Genomic DNA, 25,935 nt, shown 5'->3' on the forward strand with positions numbered 1-25,935 from the left:
CTTCCACCCTAATACGGTACAATAAGTTACCATTTGATGGGAATGGGACAATGCCCTCACTGTGTATGGAGTCATAGGGATAAGAAGACATTATTCATTAGTGTTGGTACAAGTGATTTTGCCCAAAAAGCATGCGCATTCAAAAAACAAAATATGCAAGGTATCACGTACATGACCATGACGACGTGCAGAAAGTGCACTGGCCAGTGCATACCCTATGGATATGTACTAGCAAACATAGTAAACATGAACAACATCATTATTCATCGGCAGTTCATTTTACTCCGAGCTTTTCCTGAAACATATAGCCATGATGATTAGGCCTACCATGTACCATGACCAATAACAGCACTAGATCATGTAGATGTCAACAAGTTCACATGAACCGTATAATCCTGCATGGCGCATGTGGGGCATGCGTCCAAACCAAAGCCCCAAAATCACTTGTTTTGGTCTATTTCAGTTTCACTTGTGTTTCCCCCGTCTCCCAGTCCATAATACATTTACAGTTTACAATCCCCGATCATGGCCCAACAAAAGGTCATCGGTTGACTAAAGGAACACAACTGTTCAATGTATTTATAGTTGAATGCGATCAAACTACGTCTTTTCAATCGTGGATTGTAAATTTAACCCCATGGGCCTAGGGAAGGCCCTATAACAATACTTTCGACACAGTTATTATCTCCGCTGCCTCCACCATGTTACACACAGTGCTCACTGCTGATTCTAAAATGCGCCACCTAGTCAAAACAGGACATATGTTCTTCTAGGAATAGATCTCTTTCCAATATTTCGTCATTCCACTATCGTCATCACCTCATCATACTTTCATTGACATTACAGGCACACATCCACAGAGCACTCTTCAAATCATCTACACAGTGGTTATCCAACTAGGATTATAAAGGTAATTTCTTAGCCCCGCACAGTGGGTTTCAGTCTTGATAAAGGGGCACTATCCAAGATAAAGTTACAAGAAGTAGTCAATAGGGGTCTCTCACCTCTCACTGTATGTCCACACCATTCACGCTTGTACGAGGAATACATTCAATGCTGAATCTAACAACACCCAGTGCCCTTACTCTGTATATTAGTCACTGGAAGATGGCCCATTTCACTCCTTCCTTCTACTTCACCTATAGTCTCATGGCAAACGCCTCAGTTCTATGATATCACATTCACTTTCAGCTGTCATGCAACGCAACAACTGTGCTATCTGCCATCGCACATCAACGAAGAAGTGCAGCCGCCCACATTCCACCTCACGTCTGTCCGACCAGCTGCAATCCTCGAGGACGCCCCACTGTACCACGATTTCACTACGATGTTTGACAAGAAGGAGCAGTGCGCGAGATAGGCTAATGAGCAGACTTCCCTCGCTTGAGTTTCGAAAGAATGTTCCATATCGCGCTAAGCTGACCACTGCTGACCATGACAGGCGTGCATTGGACTGGTACTGGTTGGAATTGAACATTGAATATGCTGGTGGTGACGCTTTCTGATGAGAAGTTGGTCGTGACTGATGCAGTATCCTTGGACTTGTCCACAGCATCGTTCAATCATTGCTCTCTGAGCTGCCTTGATTCTGTACTTACCCAAATACTAAGACCAAACGCCTGTTGACTGTGCTTTAAGAGAGACTGGCGCCATGCCTAGAGATATGACTGACCCCTATTGGCAAATTTGTATGACTTTATCTTGCCTACCTAGCTGCTGCCTATAGTCTCCCTTTAACTGCGGAACACTTCAAAGTCGATAAAATGCCATGTTCCACCTTTTAATGTGTTCAGACCGCCATTTTCAAAATAATCAAGTCAGGACACTGCCTTCTAGTCTCATAATAAATTTTGCTTTCCTCAATAATAACATTTCTTCTTCTTCAATGCTTTCATCATTCCAAACTTCTCCTCCTCGGACTTTTACAGGGGTACAGTCATGGCAATCAAAACCCAAATACTGAGACCAAATGCCTGTTGACTGTGCTTTAAGAGAGACTGGCGCCATGCCTAGTCTCTCTTAAAGCACAGTCAACAGACACCAACCCCCTCAGACTCAGAAACCACAAACGCCCAACCCTTCCTGCTACCTTAATACTTCTGGGTTCAGCAGGTCAGCACGTGTACAGGCTGTTCCAATCATCCCCCTACAGCCAGCCGTTCAACAGGTAGTGTTAGTCACCCCACAGGGAGTGCAGGTGATTCATTAATCCCCTGCATAACTGAACAGCAATGGCTTGGCTTCCGTGAGTGATAAGGAGAATTGACCGTGTCCGATTAAAAATCCCTCATTACTGCTCCGCTGAAGTAAATTTCCGAAAATAAACATGACGTTGCATCAGGATAACATATCACCTGCAAACGTGCAAAATTTCCAGACGAAACACGACCCCCAAATGGCACTTTAGCGAGCCGCCTTATAGTATTATGATATAGATTTGTACCAACATTTTGAATTTGCAGATTAACAGTCCTCAGATGGCATCATGGTTACGGTATGTTCTGACGTCGTCATGTCGTCTCCAAAATCAGCTGATCTGGACAGAGGAAAGGACTGCATGGATCGTAGTTGATTCAGCGATAAATATATCCCTCGTACAATCGTGAATAATCTACCTAGGTGAGAGGTGGTTTCGACGGCTATATCCTGCACTTCTGGCCAACACTCAGCACCAACAATCGAGCGTACGTGTGCGAGGGGAGGAGGATACGACTGACTCTGGTATTTCGAGGATGCTATATATAAGCCGACGCAGAAAAGTCTTCCCTTGGTATCTTTTCCGCCATATATTCGTTCAGTCCAAACCAAAATAATCCCGGTAGAATTCCCCGCCACATTTCAAAACATACATTGATATGAGCGCAGTTTCGATAAGGCTGTTTTGACATCATCGTGGCAACTCTGACAAACCTCATGCAGAGCAACTGACGTGTAATCATAAAAACCAAAAATGGTTGAGTTATATATACCCGGCACTGGCGATGGTTCCAGGGCCGTTGCTCGCTTTTTCGCCCGGAGGGGATAGAAAAACACATTCTGAAGGCATTTGACCCCCCCCCCCCCGCCTTCCACTCACCCTTATAGATTCCCCTTATTTGACAATATTCATCATCCTTGGAATGCGAGCCACACTCCCTTGAAGACAACGAAATAGCCTCCGTGTGATGATTTAAGCAATAACTGCATTTATACTTGCCTTGCCGAGAAATTCACAATCTGTGACTTGAAGGCATCAGAAAGAGTAACAGGATTCGTGCTGTCACTTTTCATCACAGAAACCATTCGTTGCTCCGATGCCATCACCGATTTACAGAAGTCATTCAGTCCTGGCCAAAACGACTCCATCTTTTTGACGGCTGCTTTAATCCCCACCATTTGTCCCCAAACATCATGCAGGCAAGTAGAAATCGGTTCCAACTTTCGAAGGTCGCTTCTGAGCTCGCTCAGTGTCTGTTTAAGTTCCTCTTTCCTCCTCTCGTCTCTCCTTTTTTCATCCTTTGCTGCACTTATTTCGTTTTTGAGATCTTTGATTTGACTGACGGTCACCCCGAGGTAAATTGATGATCCTACCAGTGTCGGGATACCGGCCAAGAGCAACGGTGGGAACAGGACCCCGGCGACGGTAAGGCCAACTCCAACTCCAGTTGTTGTTCCACTTATTGCCGCATTTTTTTTCTTTTCCTTGATCTCATTCGTATACTCTCTGAGCTTACTCTCAAGTCTATCAATTTCCAGGCTTTGCCGCTTTATCTTTTCCTCAGTTCTGTTCTTCTCCCTCGTCGTATGATCAACTTTTGTTTCTATCTGTTTCTTCTCATTCGCGATGGTTTGGACAGCGCCATCAATCTCCCCCATTGACCGTTCAATACTACCGTCCAATTCTCGAGCGACTTTCTCCATTTCGTCGCCTTTACTCATCAACATTTCAAGAATAGCAATAGCCGGTTGATGATCCCCGTTCACCAAGTCGAGACTCAGCTGCTGCAAAACATCTGTGACGGTTGCACACAATTTGCTTAAACCCTCAAAGGCAGACTCTGATTTAACAAAAATGTCTATGAGGCTTTTTACGACAGACTTCGACTTTGACACCAAGTTGGTGCCTCTGACCAAGAATGAAGTCTTCAAAGTACTGACTGAGCAATGCAGGTCCCCGACCAAGCTGATTGTCCTCGGGAACATGTTTTTGAATTCGGCGATGTTTTTCATGATCCCCATGTCGCGTCGGCACTTTTGGACGACTTGGCTGTTTCGACTTGGTGGTTCATCAATCTTGTACAATCTTCCTTCGATGACTGTCTGAAGATGGGCTGGGTTCACCAGCGCCCTGCAACATATGAAACAAGCTCGCCAACATGAACAGAATGACTGACATCTTGCAACAATATGAATATGGTCGCTGCAAAAGGGGAGATATACTTGAAGCAAGGAACATTCCTGACTCTGTGGGGTGGTGAATTATGTGAGCCTTGATACGGGCGCAGTCAGTGTGTTCCATCAAAATTTAACTGATCAGTTCTTAGAGTAACCAGCCTGGTTACTCCAAGGTCAGTTCAACACGGTTTGAGAGCAAAATGATCCTCATTCAAAAAATGTCAATACTTTTCAGGGAAGGACATGAAGGACATCACATCGGAATGGGGTCCATTTTAGAGGGGAAAAAACCTTAGTTATACCTTTGGGCTTGACGTGGTAGTGTCACATTCAGTTCTTGAAGCTTATTCCAGTTGTATTGGAGGGTCTGCTCAGTGACGGGGCGGGGGGTTCCATTCCCTTCCACTACCATCGTCAGGGTGATATCGGCGTCAGCAAGTATATCGAACCCTTGGCGAATCACCTTCAGTACGTTATTGAGGTTTCCTGTAATGCGGAGTCTTTTTACCACTCCGTGGCATCGAACCTTCACTGGCCGTTCTGTCATGGTTTAATCCCTGAAATAAATAAAAAATATCTTAAGATATGCTTTTGCTTTAATGATCTTCATCCCAATCATGCTTATTTTTTATTAGAGTGCAAAAAGCTGCCAGAAACGTGCGTTTATCAAGATGCTTTATCCCCACCGTAATCATTTCCCACTCGAGCAAGTTATTTCCATCTACGAAAGACAGCACTCCACTCCTCGATGGGACCGGAAAATTGACAGGATAGAGCCTGAGTAGGCCGTGCCGAGATGAAAGAAGTAACGTTCTGGCACAGGAACATGCAGTGATTGATTTGAGGGCAACAGCCGAAATATGAAATATATCATAAAATCCCTCTGTTTAGGTTCTGCTTTTTGCCCTTACTACCCCCGTATACTCACCCCTACGCCCGGCAGTGATTGAAGTTTATATCGAGATGACAGAACCAAACAAGGCAGTTTACTTGCATTTGAACTGCTTTCATAGGAGACAAGGCATATAGCATATACGTATATCCCTCTGGCGATTTCCCGCAAATCGAAGAAAAAACTAGACATTCCAGCTACCTGGAAATCATCCTACTTGCCAATAGTTCTAGTTTGTACCGGTTTCCGTCCTTTGTCCAAAAATAGTAAGCGTATACACAATACATATTAAAACGATTTATAGCCATGACCCGACCACTCGAAAATATGGTCGTTCCACCAGCTGGTTACCTACAAAATGATTGTTGAAAGATGCAGGCGGAGAAAAGTGTTCCGTATTAATTCATTCGGGCAATTCCTTGAAACTGCCGCGGATAACCATTCTAAAAACCATAACAAGATGCATGGGTTTTTCCAAGCGGTTTCCAAGCGGTTTTTCCAAGCGGTTTCCCGGTAGATGAAGTGCATTTTGACACTCTTACTGGGTAGACCTACGCCATCGTGTGGTGCCGCCTCATAAAGGTTTAAAATACGTTAATCAACCCCGTCACAAGGGGCCTGAGAACGAGTCTATATGTTGTTTATAAGATCTCTCTTCGGTATTTAAGGCGCATTCCTTTGTTTGGACGCAACATTACGGTAAGTCCGTACATAGGCCCTACAATTTGTTGGTCGGGATACCTTTTTTCCAATATATATATGTTTATTCGTAGATCTACTACTTTCCGTTGTACAGATAACAATTCCTAAAATTTACCTGCCGCCTAATATCAGTTCTGTAACTAGGTCATGTCATGATATTAGACATAGGCTACGAAAGAATTTGGTCCTGCAATGGATGACCAATAAAAAGGTAAAAAATGATTAATTCATGATATATAATAGGATAGTTAACCATATGTAGCGAAACGACCGAACATGTAGCGAAACGACTGAACTATGAAGCGAACTGGCGAAATGGTCGTGTAGCGAAACGACCGGATACCACGTAGATAGAGGAAGCCACAGAGCATTATGAAGAGGGAAAACTCTGCAATAAAATGGTATTAATTCGTTGAATAGGCACACCAAACATGCCAGGAACTGGAAACTGAGTAAAGGTAAAGTTTTAGTGTTGATAATGGGCTTTTTTATGCATATCATGTGAGTTAAGTCACCATAAACATAGTTATAAACAACACAACAGTAATGGACAGTCAGTGTGACTGTGTGTGTTGTGTTGTGGTAGTGTACATCTGCATTGTACATGTAGTATCAAGTTGCTGCATGGCTCTGCCACTGATTTTGAGCATGTACATGTAGGCCTGGCATAGTATATTTTCTGTGGTGTAATGGTAGGCCTATGGCTATACTATAGGCTATGTACTGTGTGCATAATGCCGTTATTGTATTAAATGAAAACATGTAGCCTTATATGATCATGATGCAATGGCAGGCAGCTAGCTACATGTAGGCTACTCTTTCTTGGGCCATGGCCCATGGCCATAGGCCTGCAGGGAGACTAATGATAGCCAGATATCACAGCCCGGGATCACAGCAAATGAGGCATGAGAGGCTGACCATATTTGTCATGTCTCATTGTCTGCATGGAAAATGTTTGGGCAAGTCATGATTTTAAAAATTAACAAGACAAAATGATGTCAATTGCCTATTTCAAGTTTTATTATTAACTGAGATCCAAATGCCGTCATATCACATGCAACACACATCCATGGCATTGTAATTCTTTTCACAAAGTACCTGTTTCACTCAAAATGATACGATCATGTTTCAGTTTGGAACAACCGCTGTCTAACGTTACAAACAAGTGACCCGGAATAAACCAGGTTTCCCGAAATGGATATGGATGATACATCAACAAACTCTCAAGATCACAGCTATTCCAATCCAGCAGGAAATGTTATGAAGGTAATTCATTTGTAATTCAGTCAATATTCAGCAGTATACTACCCAAACTACTAGTACTATATCTGTACTATTTACTTATAATATTGTCAAGATATCAAGATATCAAATGCATTTCAAAAAGCGCTGATTGTATTTATCAATCTCTTTGAAATGCATTTAATTGAGAGGAGCTAAATGATATACTGAGTACTCTTGGCGTAAATACAGAAACAAACCATGTAATCTAATGTTTCTTTGAACAAGTAAGTTCACACAATTGCTTGTTTTGCCAAGAATCTTAACAGTTTGACAAAAATTATTAAGATTGTTATTAACTGGGGATTATTCTTGTCTTCAGCAACCTCCCAAGAGTCACCGATATTGCTGTGTACCTCAATGCACCAGTCGTGGTTACAACAAAGATGATGAGCATGGTGAAAAATTGCACCACTTCAGATTTCCAGATTTTTTGGTGCAAATACTAGTAGTACAACTTACTGTATTGATGCTTTCTCTTTTTCTGTATCTATTATCCTTGAAAATAAATACTACTAATGTCATTGGCATTAAAATAGTTTTGTAATTTTTTTACCCAAAACTTATCCATTACTTCCATTTGGAACTGTAGCTCCTCTGATGAGTCGAACTCTATCATGTCCTCTGACATCACGGTTGTCATCCATGACAAGCATTCCATGTCCTGACAAGACATTGGACGTCGACATTTGTAGCACTTCTGGCAATCAGACTCTTCTGACATGGTCCCATCATTGTCTGGATGCTCTGGAGATTGAACATTGCAACTAAATCATAAGGCCCATGTCTCTCAGGCCTACACTCCGGCAATGCAAATAAAACTAGGCCTAGGCCTACAGTTTATTGACTTGGCCTTGGCCTACAGCAAATTGACTTGGCCTTGGGACTTGGGGTCAATTTGACTGACAACCACTCAAAAAACCCCACCATAACCAAGCAAAATCATAGTGGGTTTGGGCAACACAAAGTTAAAGGTATCTCCTACATATTTCTGGCCCAAACTGATAAGGCCTAGCCAGCCTAGAATAGAAACAACTACAGAGGCCTTCTACAATTGAATTAGATTAAGTTCATCATGTCTATGTCAGAATTCAATGCATGCAATGCATGGCTTCAGCCAGCCTCCTCATCAAATGGCCCAAACATCATCAGACTGCTTTATTGCCCTAATTATTTAATTGGTCAATTATTATCACTTATCATGTTCACTGACATGGAACCCATTAATTCCCCTACTTACTGTGGCAAGACTAGCCCAACACCACGCACAGTGATATCATTGCAGTGATAGCTATTGAGTATTGTTCAATACTCTACACGCCACACACAATGCAGGTTGCTGACCTACCTGCCTCACTCTGCATCACTTCCTGTGGTTCTGCTACTAGACGCAAGGGCCCAACGCGCCGCGTAGCGGCAAAAAAGCGAAGCTGGCGAAACATTTATAACGGGTCACCCGCCACTTATTATTGGACTTATAGCGCATTTACGGGGTTGCAACTATTTTGCTTTATAGTGTCACCAGGAAAGAAAAGCATGCGACCTAACGCCGATCTATTTGTATAAAGTGATAATTGGAAGGTATATAGTAGGAAATATCAATAAAATAATCATTCCATGTCGTCTTTTGAGGGCATTTTTGATTGTAAAAAATATATGTGTACGTCACCGTAGTCTCTGCAATGATAATTTTATCAGAGCAGTCTCGCGCAAGTAGAAGTTCTTTACCTATTAGTTCTTCACTTATTAGTCTCAACGTCTGGCGCAAAGCCAGACGTTTTCCATTACGATTTCACTACGATGTTTGACAAGAAGGAGCAGTGCGCGAGATATGCTAATGAGCAGACTTCCCTCGCTTGAGTTTCTGAAGAATGTTCCATATCGCGCCAAGCTCATCACTACTGATTATGACAGGCGTGCAACGGTAGGTATCTGCTCCCCGACTTCCACCCTAATACGGTACAATAAGTTACCATTTGATGGGAATGGGACAATGCCCTCACTGTGTATGGAGTCATAGGGATAAGAAGACATTATTCATTAGTGTTGGTACAAGTGATTTTGCCCAAAAAGCATGCGCATTCAAAAAACAATGCAAGGTTACGGTATCACGTACATGACCATGACGACGTGCAGAAAGTGCACTGGCCAGTGCATACCCTATGGCTATGTACTAGTAAACATGGTAAACATGAACAGCATCATTATTCATCGGCAGTTCATTTTACTCCGCGCTTTTCCTGAAACATATAGCCATGATGATTAGGCCTACCATGTACCATGACCAATAACAGCACTAGATCATGTAGATGTCAACAAGTTCACATGAACCGTATAATCCCGCATGGCGCATGTGGGGCATGCGTCTAAACCAAAGCCCCAAAATCACTTGTTTTGGTCTATTTCACTTGTGTTTCCCCCGTCTCCCAGTCCATAATACATTTACAGTTTACAATCCCCGATCATGGCCCAACAAAAGGTCATCGGTTGACTAAAGGAACACAACTGTTCAATGGATTTATAGTTGAATGCGATCAAACTACGTCTTTTCAATCGTGGATTGTAAATTTAACCCCATGGGCCTAGGGAAGGCCCTATAACAATACTTTCGACACAGTTATTATCTCCGCTGCCTCCACCATGTTACACACAGTGCTCACTGCTGATTCTAAAATGCGCCACCTAGTCAAAACAGGACATATGTTCTTCTAGGAATAGATCTCTTTCCAATATTTCGTCATTCCACTATCGTCATCACCTCATCATACTTTCATTGACATTACAGGCACACATCCACAGAGCACTCTTCAAATCATCTACACAGTGGTTATCCAACTAGGATTATAAAGGTAATTTCTTAGCCCCACACAGTGGGTTTCAGTCTTGATAAAGGGGCACTATTGCTAGCAGCTAGGTAGGCAAGATAAAGTTAGACGAAGTAGCCGATAGGGGTCTCTCACCCCTCAAAGTCCGTCACAACTATTCAAGCTTGTACAAGGAATACATGCAGCGCTGACTCTAACAAGACCCAATGGGAATGTCGCACAGTCATCTGTCAAAAACAAGACCTATGTTGCAGTATGATCTCTTGCCAATATTTAATAATTGCACTATCGTCATCACCTCATCATACTTCATTGACATTACAGGTACACATTGACATAGACCACTGTTGCAGTCAACGACACAGTCGCTATCCAAGTAGCATTTATAGAGGTAATTATCATTATCATACCTCATTAGCATGTGAACCAATCACGTCGCGTCCTTTGCGATCACGTCAAAGCCTCATGGAATAATGTCTTTCACCGTTGAATAATTTTTCATATTCCATGCCTACAACTTCAATTTCTTCATATTCCATGGCTAGAAGTTCAATACTAATATAATATCCAAGATAAAGTTACAGGAAGTAGTCAATAGGGGTCTCTCACCTCTCACTGTATGTCCACACTATTCACGCTTGTACGAGGAATACATTCAATGCTGAATCTAACAACACCCAGGGCCCTTACTCTGTATATTAGTCACTGGAAGATGGCCCATTTCACTCCTTGCTTCTACTTCACCTATAGTCTCATTGCAAACGCCTCAGTTCTATGATATCACATTCACTTTCAGCTGTCATGCAACGCAACAACTGTGCTATCTGCCATCGCACATCAACGAAGAAGTGCAGCCGCCCACATTCCACCTCACGTCTGTCCGACCAGCTGCAATCCTCGAGGACGCCCCACTGTACCACGATTTCACTACGATGTTTGACAAGAAGGAGCAGTGCGCGAGATAGGCAAATGAGCAGACTTCCCTCGCTTGAGTTTCGGAAGAATGTTCCATATCGCGCTAAGCTGACCACTGCTGACCATGACAGGCGTGCATTGGACTGGTACAGGTTGGAACTGAACATTGAATATGCTGGTGGTGACGCTTTCTGATGAGAAGTTGGTCGTGACTGATGCAGTATCCTTGGACTTGTCCACAGCATCGTTCAATCATTGCTCTCTGTGCTGCCTTGATTCTGTACTTACCCAAATACTAAGACCAAATGCCTGTTGACTGTGCTTTAAGAGAGACTAGCGCCATGCCTAGAGATATGACTGACCCCTATTGGCAAATTTGTATGATTTTATCTTGCCTACCTAGCTGCTGCCTATAGTCTCCCTTTAACTGCGGAGCACTTCAAAGTCGATAAAATGCCATGTTCCACCTTTTAATGTGTTCAGACCGCCATTTTCAAAATAATCAAGTCAGGACACTGCCTTCTAGTCTCATAATAAATTTTGCTTTCCTCAATAATAACATTTCTTCTTCTTCAATGCTTTCATCATTCCAAACTTCTCCTCCTCTGACTTTTACAGGGGTACAGTCATGGCAATCAAAACCCAAATACTGAGACCAAATGCCTGTTGACTGTGCTTTAAGAGAGACTGGCGCCATGCCTAGTCTCTCTTAAAGCACAGTCAACAGACACCAACCCCCTCAGACTCAGAAACCACAAACGCCCAACCCTTCCTGCTACCTTAATACTTCTGGATGGCAGTGTATTTTAGGAATTGTGTATATGCCCTACAATTTGCTGGTCGGGATACCTATTTTCCAATGGCCTCCACCAGTCTGCCAACCGGCCATAATATGCATCAAAAAGACTTGTTTGTGAACTTGGAGGGGGCATTTGGTTTGCCCCGCCCCACTTGGTACATCCCGAGATCCGGATTTTTTACTCCTTCGTCATATACAATTTGAAATATCGAGAAGCAGAGTATATTGAAAACCAGGATGCCCTAGGTACGACCGTGCATGGTTACACCGAAACGCGGCAGTATACTCGCTCTCTCCCACTCAGAGTTTGAATGAGCAACATGCTGAGAATCCTTGTAATCATTTTCCCTTATTCAGCAATACAATGAGTGGAGACAAGCATGTGAAAGTTATCTTCAACGGTGAAGACAAGAGGCAAATCAAGTTACCTCGCCCAGATTTTGTTGATGTCAAGGGAGTAATATGCAGGCGATTTGGTGTCCAGTCTGACGTATCCATAGTTGCCATTGTACCTGAAGGGGCTCGCCAAGGAGAGTACGTGATCTCATCTAGCGATGACCTTCAGGATCTATGGGAGGATTTCACAGAACTCCACATCACTGGCAAACGGACTGATTCGGGTGAAATAACGTAAGTTTAAATGACGTCAAGAACATTCTTCATTCTGTGGGAAACCAAGAATAGATAAACGACGATTTTATCGTAATGATACACGTACATGTAAATTGTCCGCGGCTCAGTCAACATACTTCTGGTTATGTACGTTGCAAAGAGTAGGGGTCCATAGCCTAAGATGATGCATTTACCATTTAGGTTGACCGAAGGCTTGCGGGTGATATTCAACAACGACCGTGAAGACGTGAAACGTATCACGTTCACTCGCAATGACATTGAGGACATCAAGAAGGTCATCTGCGAACGGTTCTTTGCCGAGAAGGTTTCTTTGCGTGCCATCATCAAGGGAGACAACAACAAGTATTCTATTTCAACCAACGACGACGTCAAGGAAATGTGGAAGAGCATCGTTGAATTGCATGTCACTGGCAAAAAGAAAAGGTATTTATGTCTGCTGTACATCTGATGGTGATGCCTACTGGAGGGCGTTGGCTGTCGGACCAGGGATTGCCCACCAATCCCCTAGTCCCGACCTTTTCGTGATCATTTAACCATAACGGTTCTTAGGATGATGGGATACGACTAAATCGTTTGGATGCATGACAGCGTGGACAGTGGTGAATGTAACCCGTTTTGGTAAAGTCTCTTCCCAAACATTTTCATTCCCAGGGATCATGTCTGACCTACACCATTAGTTTCGCATGACATATTTTGTTGATTATCTTCTTTGTCCCTCTCATGCATGTTTCGCCTTCCAAATTTAAAGATTATTGGAACTGAGTGCGCGCGTTGATTTTGCCATGCCATCTCGTTTTAGGTTGGACATCGATGTGACAGTGGCGATCAATAGGGAACGGCATTCCATTGATGTAGTTCCTAACCCAAGTACTGCTGTCGTCCTAAAGGCGCGGCAAGAGTTGGGAATCATCGACGACTTGGTGCAGATTGACAAGAGCTTCAGGAGAATGGGTGCCATTGCTAACATCTCCTACTTTGCCGCTGTTGCCACTGGGAATCAGGATTTGCAGTTGGGGACAAAAAATCTTGGATTCAGCGCCATCGAAATTTGCCATGCCGCCGAAAATACGGTTCAGAGTTATGTCATTACTTGTGGGACTGTGAATGAGACGTTCCACACCGCTATCATTTACCTGTTGGAGAACGACTACGACAGAGCACTCAGAATGATTTCTTCTTTGGAAGGTGCGGCTCAAGTATGTACAGACAAGACAAAGACGCTGATTGCCAAGATCGATAAAGTCTCTGGGAGCAAGATCCTCTCCGATGAAATGAGACAAATGATAATGGAAGAAAGAGAAAAGGCCGAGCTGTTGGAGAAAGAAGAGAAGAAGAAACGATTAGAGTTAGAGCACGTTCAGTCAGAGATCAGGGAATCGACTAAACCAGGAGCAGTCAAGCCATTTCTGCAGGTGTTAGTGTCAAACCTCTTTCGTGCTGCGAATGTTGTTGTTGGAGCTGTGACAAGTTCTGCGCCCAAGTTTCTTCTGGCAGCTGGAAAGGGGCTATTAGGTTATGCGGCGGAAAAGGAAGAAGATGAAGAGAAGAAAAAGGATGAAACACGTATGAGAGAGGAGGAAAAACGCAAAAATAAGCATGATGCCGAGAAGCACAACATCCAGCTAAGCCTTGACCTGCGGGATCTGCAGAAAGATATCCAAGAGGCCAAGAATGATAGGTGTGGCCACATTCTTGGTGGCGAACTCTTGAAGATGAAGTTGGATTTAATAACCATCAACAACTTCTTCGAAGAGTTGCTGTTGTTTTGCCAGGCAATTAAGATGGCCGAAAAACAGTTGATGGCAAATATGGGACCCTGTCAGACGGCCAAGGGAGGAGAGGTGGCGAAGGTCAATTGCAGAGAACTATTTGAATCTCCAGGATTCAAGCAGCAACTGGTTAACTACATGGCAAAGTATGTATTACTCTTTTTCTCCCTTCGGATCGTCACTAAAGTTTTAAAGTTAAAGTTAGAGGCTATCATCCGAGCTGGCAGTTTGCACTGCTCTTTCGATGATAAATCTCAGTGCTGCCATCTGTTGGATTCTGGGTCACGACCCAAGCGACAGTGTCTGGCATGTCTGGGATGATGTCGGATGATATCTTTAGTCCGGGACTATAGGACAATACGTAAAGAAAAATGGGAAAATGGGCATGTTCTCGAGGGGTCCCGGAGAGTGAGAACGAGAGATTGATAAAACAATAGAGAATCATTCATATAAGGAAGATTCTGCCCATAATACATTCAAAAGTATGCAAACACATGCAAAATCCTATGGTCGTTAAAGCCACAGTCGGCACTACAGCATACGGAACTTCCAGCGGTATTGCCTCCGTATCGACTCGCGTTGTCTGGAAGCTGAGCACAGTGTCATTACACTGAGGGTCAAGATGGCAGTACAGATAATACCATTGCCTCCTAGATTTATCCACTTATGAGAGCTACATGTTTTTCCTTGCAGGTGGGTGGCGATCAAAGAGGTTTGTCTGGAGTGTCGAGGCACACTGAAGAAGACCGAGCTACAGCTCCATGATCACATCGAGAAGAACCCGACCAAGGAAGAGGCAAGGCGTGACATCAATTCGATGGTTGATGACATGAGGGAGAACCTGTGAGCGGCAAGAATCGCAGCTGGATCGAATGAACCAGAAAGATACATTGACTTTTTGATTGAATGAATATCATTTTTTTTAAGTGTTGCGCTAAGATAGGTTAGGCAGTGGTCACTACTTAATGTGGGGGCTCAGTATTGATTAAGATATTTGCAAAACGTCCATGGGTTTCAGTAAAAGAGGGCGAAGGAATCCATAGTTAAAAGGGACTAAGAGGTAGGAATACCCCCACTTCAAAAGTTTGCCCGTGTGTGTAAGTGCGCTTATTTACGGCAAGACCAATTAGTGAGGCGACGAAAATTCACAAGATTCTTCCCATTTGGTTCCTTACAAGGCCCTATGTAGATTATTTCTCTTACTTCTCCATTTACGCTTAATGGCCATTTCTAATTTAGACAATGTTCTTGAAACCTTACATCCATGCCGACTTTACTGGCGGTGAACATCCACCTAAAGTCTCCTCCGTGAAGGATGGGTAACAACGACAGCAGATCGGCATGAATACCTCATGTTTCGCAATCGCTTGTGGTTAAGGGTAAAGTTAGACTATTATTGTGCTTTGGCGGCGTGTGCTTTCTCAAGCTCCCTTGGCATTAGAGGGAACTGGAACCGCCGAGCGATTTATTCAACTTTTCGACTTTCACCGCCCGAGAAAGTCAAACTTCCAACTTCCTATTCGAGTTTAGATTTGTAGTTCCGCCCCCAGTGCCCGAGCATGCGCAGTTCAATTTGTTATTATTGAGAATCATGTGAGAATCACGTGAGTCATGCGATCTTTCATTCATGAGTTTTCGTAGTAAATTCCATAGTAGTGACGTCACTCAATGATTGACAGCTAGGCGCCATGTTTCATTCATGCCTCGTTCTGATCACCCGATACGCGGGAAATGAAAACGAGGTCATACGAACTGGCTTGGCGGTTTCAATTCCCTTTAAGTAAAGAAGGTAAAACATGTAGAACCTATATAGTGTCGATTAATGTGTAATAAAATTTTTGTCGTTTTCTACTGGTTACTGGCATAATACCAAAGACTGTCTTTCAAATGAGCGACCGTTCTAGATATCAGTGACCAAATGCAACCATGATTGCGACCCGCGCCGACTAAGGAAAGTATCTTTTTTGGTGTGCCGGGTATCAATTTGGACTTGTATTGAAAAGAAACTCCTTGAAGTACTTCGACAGAAAATAATCGAATAGTCCAGAATAATTTTTGCTTGGGCACTGTATCACTTACATACACTATGTAGCTTGTCTTGAATCTAAAATATGAACGAAAGCGATCGGTGGCCCCGTGTTGAAATGCCGTCCAGTGCCAGTTGGTGCGTTTTTCGCTGATTTGTGCAAAATTCAACATATCTCAAAAGTTCAATAGTTGACCCTCAATTTTTTATTTATTTTTGTGTAGCGACAGCAACTGTCTTTCATGGGAGAATGGTCACTGTAAGAATTATTCAGGAAGAAATGTATAATATTTGGGGTTTTCCGTGATTGTCCGGCCCAATTGGCAATATTGCCATTTGGGATGGTGAACAGAGCTAGGAGCAAATGCAACGCTTATGATTTATTTAAAGAAATAAAAAATGCCCGATTTAACATCCTGCAGAATCAGGGGAATCGAGCGTTTCCAGTGATATACGACATAAATGGGTTGTCCTCATGCAATCACTTTGGAAACGCATTTTAAAATATTTGTTACGTCCTGTTAATGGGTCACGTCATCATCGCGTACATTCGGGAAAAACTCCCTAACGACACCTAAAACACGTGGACATCTTATATGTATTTTTTCGGGGCGTTGACATTTTGATTAGTAAGCAAATTTTGTCGGAACGGAATTCGTGACTGAGAAGACTTTCATGCTGTTTCAAAATGTACAGGATCGGGTAAGTTTGACGCCAAATCTAGATCTCTATCGTCACAGACTCACACCACCGGGAATCCGGCGTGCATATCAGATACCAACCATGGGCATGGCGATACTGATTACTGGCACACATACTAGGCTCCTAGGCTCTTCAATGCATCACCATATAGGCTACGACCAACGCAAATGCCTGCGTCTATCGCTGGCAGCAGTGGACAAAAAGCTGATTTAATATACATATCAATTCACGATTTAATGTCTATATTAATCGATTTAATGTCTATATTAATCGATTTAATAGGCCTATGTGTATTAAATCAACCAATGAGAGCATCGTTTTTAATATCTATTATTACGGTTTATATCCCGAAGAATATCTGTGGCGTAGTGGCTATAGAGCTCCGGCCTCATAATCAGGAGGTCGTGGGTTCGATTCTTGGAAGGGTCACCGCTGTTTCGTCTTTGTGTACTTGAGTAAGGCACTTTACCCTTCTTGCTCTCCACCCAGGAGTAAATGGGTACCTACTACCTAGCTGGCAGGGATGGCAACTCAAGAATGTTAGTCCTGAGCGCTGTATAGCTGCAGCTCGGACCTGTAGATACTCACTCCCAGAGAGTAGAGCTTGAATCACGACTGTAGGCCTACAGGCCAATAGCTAGGGGTAAGAATGTGAAGAGCTTTGAGTGACTGAAAGCAGTTGGATTTAGCACTATATAAGTCTCATGATTATTATTATTTTATTCCGCCACTCACTCGGTAATTTTAAGGGAAGCCAATGCTCTACCAATTCTAAAATGACTCCCCTTTATTCTAAGAGGATTGCCATCTAAATTTTGATGCCCTTTTTTGGGGACTTCTTTGTAAGAAATCACCCCTTTAACCCATCAGCAATGTCAATAAATTTATTAGTTTTTTTACAGAAAACATGTAAAATAAGTAGTGTGGTCACACTTTTTATATCCTGGCCTCGCTTTGAACACAAAATGATCCCCTTTCCTGGCCCTTTGAAAATAGGAACGCGCATGCAGCACCTAAAGCTATCTGACTGGGGGTGTGTGTGTGTGGGGGGGGGGGGGGCAATAAATGACACCAAAAATTGTAAAGACTCACAAGTCCTCGGTCACCCTTTTGAATGACCTCTGACAGCAATTTTCGGCTGATCCAATCTGATTATTGACTTCTTGTGTGGCCTGCAGGCTACCAGAACAGAAAACAGAAATTATCCATGAAGGTTATATGAAGGTGCATGGGCCAAAGTCTAACCAGCAAGCTTATTTATTATCACCAAATATTCATACCCACACGAGACCGGGCTTTGTTGACCCTGTTTTTCGTGAGGATTTGGAACAATAAATAATTAAACAATGTTCTCCCCTCCCGAGCCTTTTGCCCCCCCCCCCCCCCTGTACAAAACCAAGAGGCCTACCACCTATATGGTAATCTATAGGACTTACGACTGCATGCTTGTGCAAGAAATGGTATGGGATGAAAGGATTTCTTTATATAGAAGTATTGAGCAGGTGCCGCCATCATGCCATGATAAGCCGGAGGCTGAGCTAATTCTTTTTATTTTGTATAGATGGCGACACAATTTGTAATTCAATTTTGGCTCTCTGAATGAGTGGTCTCTGGTAGGTACTGGGTTTGCTGACACCTTAGATAAAGGTATTTGGATGCTATATAGCAAGAGTTTACTTCCAAGTATATTCAAGACAGTGGTCTGATGGCACTGTTCGGTTGAAATCTATAATAACCAGAATGTGTTCTTCTTAATGTTTTCATAAGACGGTCGTATCTATGAACAGCTGGTCAAGTTTGCCACTGCTCTCAGACCCCTTCTGCCTGAGATCATGTGGTCCCCTGACCCTCAGCAGAGTGTTGACATATTTTCAGAGTGTTGACCTCTTGGCCTCCAAATCCATTACAATATTTATTATACAACACCATCCACATTAAAGACCAAGATCCTTTATTCAAAATTTAGAATTAGAATTAGAATTTTAGATTTTGCTTTTATATGAATATGCATTGAATATAAAAATACTGTTGTGTACAGTGTCTTGAAATACATGTACTATACATATCCAATTTCATCAGCCTGGCATGTTTAGTTACTGTGCACTGCAGCAATGTTTATTTTTACCAGCAAGGCACAAGTAGCAGGGTACACCTTTAAAGAACTGCTCCTTTAAGATGCTAATGTCCATTGGTCAAGATCATTGATAGCTGTCTTTGTCTTATCTCCAGAACCAGGTCCATCTGCCAGGTACAACTGACTCATTACCCCGCCCTTCTTCAATCAGCCATTGCTATATTTACTTGACCCCTAATCTTAAGGTAAAAGTTCATCACCTATTCTCTTGATTTGGTCAGCATGGAAGCATTTTCTTTGCCATCTGCTTCCAGCTGCATCCTGTAATCCTTGCTATGGATGGGGCGACAAATAGTACCAAATACTTGTTCCCTACCCGAGAGTCACTCAAATGTCTTACTTCTTGAAGATAACACCAGGGGGACACACTTTCTTCCTCTCAATCGATACTGGGGTCTGATTAAGACTATTTGCATCCATGTTGATAATTTCCCTGACCCCGCCCAAAAGATGTTGTTTCTTCTATACAACCCCAGGGGGCACCACCTACTCCTCTGATTCCCACACATATCTAGGGTCCGATTTAGTCATCTGGTCCATGTGACATCCATGTTGATACACTTCCCTGACCCCACCCAAAAGTTCATCGTCTTTCTTCTTCAAAAAGACACCAGGGGGAACCACCCAATTCCCCAAATCCCACATATTTCTGGGGTCAACTTTAGTCCACCAGTCTTGTTTATAAATTTCTAGGTGCCCCCACTGAAAAGTTCATGGCCTCCATCCATCTGCTTCCCAATGACACGGTGACCAGGTCATGAATGTTGTGATCTCTCAGAGGTCACATTCCAGCGTAGAGGTCAGATATTCCTACCCCTCCCCTATTCTTGTACCCCTCTCGAGGTGTCAAAATTCGTCTAGACTGTTTAATTTGAGATGAGATTTGTCTGGGGGAACAATGCAGGAATTGTCCCAACACAATACAGAATTGTCCCCGTTTCTATCCAGAAACTTGGAACAATGCAAGCGCTGGTATCACGACAGCGAGAACTGCTAAGCCGAGAGTTTAGCTTCCTCGTGCCCTTGGGCTGATCTAAAGACGTAAACTTCACCTTTTCCCGGGTGACCTAGTGACCTCAGAGAAGCAAGGGGAGCCGCAGCCAGGGCCAAAAGGTGCTGTTAATGTCACACATTGATGGCTAGAGTAGAGAGGCATCGCACAAGACACAGTATTTACACATTTCCTGAAACATGTCAAAAAAATCTAAGTCAATTTCAAAACTTGTGCATTTTATTTTCCATATTTGACAAGGATGTTGTAAACTCTTCACCCCTTTGCTTGAAACGTTGCCAGGACTTCTCCCGCTAAATTTATTTGACCCTTGCCCTGCCTCTTATAGCAGCATCTTCGCCAGGCAGATAATTGAAGGAGCCTCTAGCACTCTCAGAATAATATTTAGTTGGTGGAGTGTGGAGGTGTCCGGGTGATAAGAACTGTGAGAAAACAAGAGGGTGCTCATGGCAGGATGGTTAGATACCAAATCTGTTGACGATTAGATGAGGTGGAATAATCTGCCCGCTGTTGACATTTCGAACTCCAGACTTGCGCAGACTACCATGATTTTTCACATTTTCTCCAAAACTAAGGTAAAGGTGGAAAAATGTTAAATCACAGAATTCATCCTAACCTCTACCTTGAAGAATGCAATGACGCTGTTTTGCAGACTTTGGGTATCCCCTGTGGTTGAAAATGTACTGCTCATTTCTGTATGTTTCTCTGACCATTCAGCAGCATCTTTGACATTTTCACTACCAACTTTATCATCATCTTTTCTGAAGAATACTGAATTTATATTTCCATTCTTGAACCTGTGTCAAAATATTCGAGGTCCACAAAAATAATGGTGGCCCTTTAAATGACCTTAACTTTACCCTTTTAAGAAATGCAGCTTTCAAGAACGGAAATGCCAAATCTGACCAGATTTCTCCGATGGCGTTATTAGGACGCATTCTTGTCGTACATGTCTGGACTTGATTCAAGTTATGATTGGCTTGAAACATCTGCTATGGAAGTGTTGTGTCATCCCCTGAATTCTTAGACATGCGTTAGTCAAGCGAGACAGACAAGAAACAAGAAATGAAACAGAAATGAAATATCATTGCCCTATGTGGCATGTTCTCTGTTCTGCAGTCTGTTTGAATGAAAATAGAACTTAAGCAGGACAGTGATTCCTTGTCAACGTCCACTTTTATAAATGCCCATTTCTTCTATATATTTCATTTCCATTTCATTCCTTCATTGTCCTTGATATTTGTGAAACGCCAGGGTGAGTAATTTTCTTCTCGAATCCAATCAATTTGTGTATCTGTTTTTAAAAAAATTTAAAAATTCCATTACGTATTTCATATTTTTGTTTTGGCTGTAAATAGCACATGAACAGATGAATGGCATGAGGGAGAAGGCTCTACCCTAAGGCAGCTTTCGTCTTCTGTATTTTTTTGCATGATATGATCAAGCGATATTTCATATTGTCTTGTCTGTAAATGGCTTCTGATGGTATTGAATCAAGTCACGGAAAGGCTGTGCCCGTTGGCTGTTTTCATCTCCTGTAATCATGCTATAGGATTTGTATTTCCTCGTGTTACAAAATGTCTTACTTGTGCGCATGGCCTGTAATTTGCACCATCTTCCGCAAATACAAAGACAATGAAATACTAATATTGCATCAGGCGGAATAATCCTGTTTCCATTCTGTGTTTTCTATATATTTGATATCATTGTGCTTTTCTTGAAAAGAATTCACGACAAAAACCACACAGAACCGTTTTATTGTTTCTTGATGCTGTTTCTGCCACTAGGTGGGGCATTGCACAAAATTCAAAGTTGCAAAAATAGTTTTACTGTACAAAAATTAGAAAGAAATTTCCTGACATTTCAAAATAAAAATCCTGAAAATTTCACTTTCTTCAGAAATTTTCGTCAGCCCTACATTAGTAAAAAGTAATCGCACGAATAAACTACTTGTTCTTTATCAACAGCTGTCTAGTGTTCAAAATGTGTTCTGGGTCGTGCGAGTTTTGTATACCATAACGAATAATTTGCTTGGCCTTGCTATAAAAACAAAGTAAATACCAATGTATACTATTTGATATCAATACCACGTCATTGCTGAAGGCATATTGGATCTAAAAAGGGATGTATAGCTCCGAGCATTCATGGATAAATCCTCGAAAAGACGTCCCCTGTGTTTTGATTTCGATGATGAACTCGGCAAAGTTCACGTATCCTCGATGCCGATCTGAAATAAGACTATCCGCCAATGTCAATAGTTTGCATTATTATTCATGATATTCGGTGTTTTGTTCGAGACAATGGTGAACACGTGGATATTAGTTCAGCCCATTGTCCCCAGGCGCTTGTGCTTATAAATCGTCACTGTTGTAATCTGATGAACTTTGGAGGATGCAAGAAATATGGCTTTTTTTGACAAAATTCTCATGGCAACTGCCTAAAACTAAAGATTTAAGGAAAAATAGCATTATTCTTAGTCTTCCCTTTGGCATTTGCTCTTGTATTTAAATTCTCTCTTCAGGAAACAGGTGTCCCTCGAGCCCCAGGAACGTTGAGATTCAGCAACCTTCCTTTGCCTCCCAAGAGCAAAAAGCTAGCTACAGCCCTGAATATAAGGAAGTAAGTATGTATTGAGTGAAATGGCCTCGGATGTCAGCATTCCTGTGAGGGGTCTCATTCACTTTCAAGAGATTCTATGCCCGGTGTGATGCCGTATTTCAAACACTTTGCCGTAAATCCTTTTGTTGATGCATCTGCTTCAGGGATCTGACAAGTGTTATGGCCTTTGATTCAAAGTTTTTCGAGATTTTGGAAGTTTCCCTCGTAATTCATCTGGAAATGATATGTGTGGGAACTGTGGGAGATCATGGTTTATTGTTGGTGACAGAATAACACAGCGCCCTCTTTGAGTTGAGTTCTGAAATCCCTTGAAAATCTGTTAGGGATGATGTGTGGCGCCTTATTTGTGATTAGTTTGTGATAAGTAATAAAACACTAATAGAAGTTTATCAGCTTTCCGATGAGTGCAGTGTTTTCGACACCATTACCAAATATTTTTTTCACTTGAAAGATGAAAAAATTTCTTTTTTGCTCAAAATGAAGAAACATCATCAGCCCTCCCAAAATTTTACTTTGAAAATTATTATAAAAAATTATTATTATTAACTTTATTTGAAAAAGGCCTCCTTTCGTTTACCAATAAGAAATTTTGGCTCAATCCTGAAGCAATCTTCTCCCCAACCTCAATAATACCAACTTAGTAACCCCAATATCCAGAAAAATGGCCATTTCCCATTTAACCTCTTATGTCATGTCAGTCTCAATGCCGCTGAGGAGATTCCTCTTTGCGGTGCCCCACTCATTGCCACGTGGTTTTCACATGGGCCGCTGTATCGTGCTGCCCTCTATAAAGTATCGGAACTAAAAAATTATTTTCATGCTCCCCTTGTAAGCAATTTATAGTAAAAATATTCATTATCATCGGGCCAAATTTAATGTCCCTGAATGAGGCAAGGATGTCAAATTTCAGATTTTAGGCCGATTTCAGTCTAGTTCCTCTCATTTAAAGCTAAGTCAGCAGGAATGGAAAGGACAGGCTCTGTCTGAGCTCTCTGCGGATTTGGAATTTTTTAATTTGGACCCAAAATAAGCATTTAAGAGGCATTTTTGTGCAAGTGAGTGCTGTCCTAAGGACAATATTTCTACAAAAAAAGTCAGACGTAATCCTTTGCTCATTGGCATCCCTGATAAGGTCTCAAAGTTCATCCACATCCTCCGTAGCCAGACGCATCTTCATTCATCACTTGTTTCCATGCTATTTTAAAAGAGGGTAGCGCAAGGTCAGACTGCCCTTTAAACTTTCTTTTCATTGAGGTCTTTTGTAAAATCGTAGAAACAGAATGAAAGAACTTTGGTTTTGTGAAATTGAATGAATGGTTGGTTTGAAAATTGGTCCAGGGTTCTGGTAGAAGCCTTGGATACATGCAGCCATCTCATTCTTTTGCCCCTTTTGTTGAATGAATCATTCAATAATTGCCAGGAATCTGCTTGGTTTTCTGTGACTGGCCATGACTTGGCTTTGAATCGGTCAAGTTTATTCTTATGAAGGCGAGGAAATTATTGATGTAACACCTCAAGGGGGACTTGTTAGATCTGCAATGAAATAAATTATCGTGTTGTGTTTTTGTGTTGATGAGAATGGTCAATGCAAAGGCTGCCAAAGTTACAAAATGTTGCTTCTGATGACGAGTTTATCTCATTATTTGTAATAAATGCTACCTTTGAATGAATACAGCTTGCTGTCTGATGTACATTATTACTCAAGTTGTTCTTTTATTGAAACTTCCTGTATCCATTAATAAAAAATTCGCTTCGTCATCACATACATGACATATGTTTCGGAAAGTAAAGTTGTAATGGAGTTGGCTTGAACATCTAATCAATGATATTGTCTGATTGAATCTTCAAACTTCCCTCTTTTTGGCTCAGTTGATAAAAAATCTCCATTCTGTTCCATTTTTACCTTTAGGCGGGAAAACAGTTATGCAATGCGTCTATATTTTGGCATCAGCTGCAAAAATCTGACCGTTGGGAACTTTGAATAGAATGTTTTCACCAGTGGTGTAACTTATTGTACCGAAAAAAGCCCCTTTCATAAAAAAAAATTGTCGTGTGTTCCAAGACTTTGGCGGGAAAACTGATGCAAAATGTCTGAGTCTGGTTTATTTTCAGATTTCAAGGAAGATGCTACACTTGAACAAAAAATGCTCATTCTTCTGCTTATATCTTTGGCGGGAAAATACTGACGCAAAATTGAGACACATTGTTTGCAAAAGTGACGCAAAATGTAAAGGGATTGTTGAGTCGGTGCTAATCTTGTGTAACTTATCATGCCACCCACTGCCTTAATGCTTCATCAAAAAGAAATTTAAAAGATGCCCATTACTATGTTGACAATGCTTTAATTGCAGTAATGACATTTATCCAATTTAGTTCCTGCATCCTCTGCAAATTGCTCCAGGCTTGCCTTTCTCTGATTTTGATTATGGCTGTCTGGTTCAGGCTCCCTTTGGGAGGAAATGTTGTGAGAAAGGACTCTCTTGCAATTTTCGATTTCTTCAACTAACAAATGATATACAGTAGAACCTCTCTATTAGGACCCCCTCAAGACTGACCAGAGAGGTGTCCTGATAAGAGAGGTCAAATTGAATGGAAACAACCATTTTGGGACCAAAACCAGTGTCCATAATAGAGAGGTTGTCCTTAATAGAGCTAAAGTGCGACTTCACCAAATGTCTGCCTTATAGTTCTGCCTTAACTTCTGGAACAGTTGTGACTTTTACCATCCCAATATACAGTATAATCTTTCTAGTCTAACACGACAGATTTCTGAACCCAAACCTTAAAGAAACAGCATTTCATCAATCTTGACAGTCACACCATTGCGGGGGCCACGTGGTGACACAAAATGGCCGTCAGACATGCCATGTGGGTATCACCGCCAAATATAGCCCTCAAACCCCCAGTTCATCAGGTCACACATGGAACTACTTTCAGCCGAAAATAACCCAAACCACGTGGTTATCTTTCGTCGTCTTGACCCCTGACTGGAGCTGCCTCATGACCTCGCCGTGTCCCTTAATCATCAGTTCCTTTAGATGCTGTGGGAACAACTCGGTGATGCAATGGCGGCTAATAATAGCCAACCTCTGCGATGGGGTCACAAAGATGCAAGGATTCTACCATTTGATGAACGTGATAACAGTCTTGGATTTTTCGAGCAGTTCTCTTTGAGAAATGGCGCTGTTCTTTTTGCATTATGTAACAGATGCCACGATTGAAGCCAAATCAGCTGAATGAATTATTGAGGTC

The 25,935-nt window shown here is 42.1% G+C and overlaps 2 protein-coding genes across 4 annotated transcripts; one reads left to right on the top strand and one right to left on the bottom strand.

Annotated features, from left to right (window-relative positions):
• Positions 1 to 1,651: 1,651 nt before the first annotated feature.
• Positions 1,652 to 5,626, bottom strand: LOC135491693 (uncharacterized). 2 transcript variants are annotated; one of them, XM_064777716.1, is made up of 3 exons: positions 5,468 to 5,626; positions 4,677 to 4,931; positions 1,652 to 4,327 (listed from the first exon to the last, which is right to left on the bottom strand). In XM_064777716.1, exons 2-3 carry the CDS (start codon positions 4,919 to 4,921, stop codon positions 3,187 to 3,189), a joined length of 1,386 nt encoding a protein of 461 aa, XP_064633786.1. In that variant the 5' UTR covers positions 4,922 to 4,931; positions 5,468 to 5,626; the 3' UTR covers positions 1,652 to 3,186. The 2 variants fall into 2 exon arrangements, with proteins under 2 accessions (XP_064633786.1, XP_064633785.1); XM_064777715.1 differs by lacking the exon at positions 5,468 to 5,626 and adding an exon at positions 5,303 to 5,457.
• Positions 5,627 to 5,818: 192 nt separating this feature from the next.
• On the top strand, positions 5,819 to 24,379 carry LOC135491691 (uncharacterized). Of its 2 annotated transcripts, none has more exons than XM_064777711.1 (5): positions 5,819 to 5,965; positions 12,146 to 12,418; positions 12,602 to 12,844; positions 13,221 to 14,336; positions 14,884 to 24,379. In XM_064777711.1, the coding sequence occupies exons 2-5, from the start codon at positions 12,153 to 12,155 to the stop codon at positions 15,035 to 15,037; spliced, it is 1,779 nt and encodes a 592-aa protein (XP_064633781.1). In that variant the 5' UTR covers positions 5,819 to 5,965; positions 12,146 to 12,152; the 3' UTR covers positions 15,038 to 24,379. The 2 variants fall into 2 exon arrangements, with proteins under 2 accessions (XP_064633781.1, XP_064633782.1); XM_064777712.1 differs by lacking the exon at positions 5,819 to 5,965 and adding an exon at positions 6,116 to 6,179.
• Positions 24,380 to 25,935: the final 1,556 nt, after the last annotated feature.

This window comes from Lineus longissimus, chromosome 7 (assembly GCF_910592395.1).
Source record: "Lineus longissimus chromosome 7, tnLinLong1.2, whole genome shotgun sequence".
NCBI classification, from domain to species: Eukaryota; Metazoa; Nemertea; class Pilidiophora; order Heteronemertea; family Lineidae; genus Lineus; species Lineus longissimus.

Coding starts and splice junctions, on each gene's coding strand:
- LOC135491693 (XM_064777716.1), bottom strand. CDS start 4,921: ATGACAGAACGGCCAGTGAAGGTTCGATGCCACGGAGTGGTAAAAAGA. Junction 4,328..4,676: donor CTACCACGTCAAGCCCAAAG/GTATAACTAAGG, acceptor CATATGTTGCAG/GGCGCTGGTGAACCCAGCCC.
- LOC135491691 (XM_064777711.1), top strand. CDS start 12,153: ATGAGTGGAGACAAGCATGTGAAAGTTATCTTCAACGGTGAAGACAAG. Junction 12,419..12,601: donor ACTGATTCGGGTGAAATAAC/GTAAGTTTAAAT, acceptor TTTACCATTTAG/GTTGACCGAAGGCTTGCGGG. Junction 12,845..13,220: donor GTCACTGGCAAAAAGAAAAG/GTATTTATGTCT, acceptor ATCTCGTTTTAG/GTTGGACATCGATGTGACAG.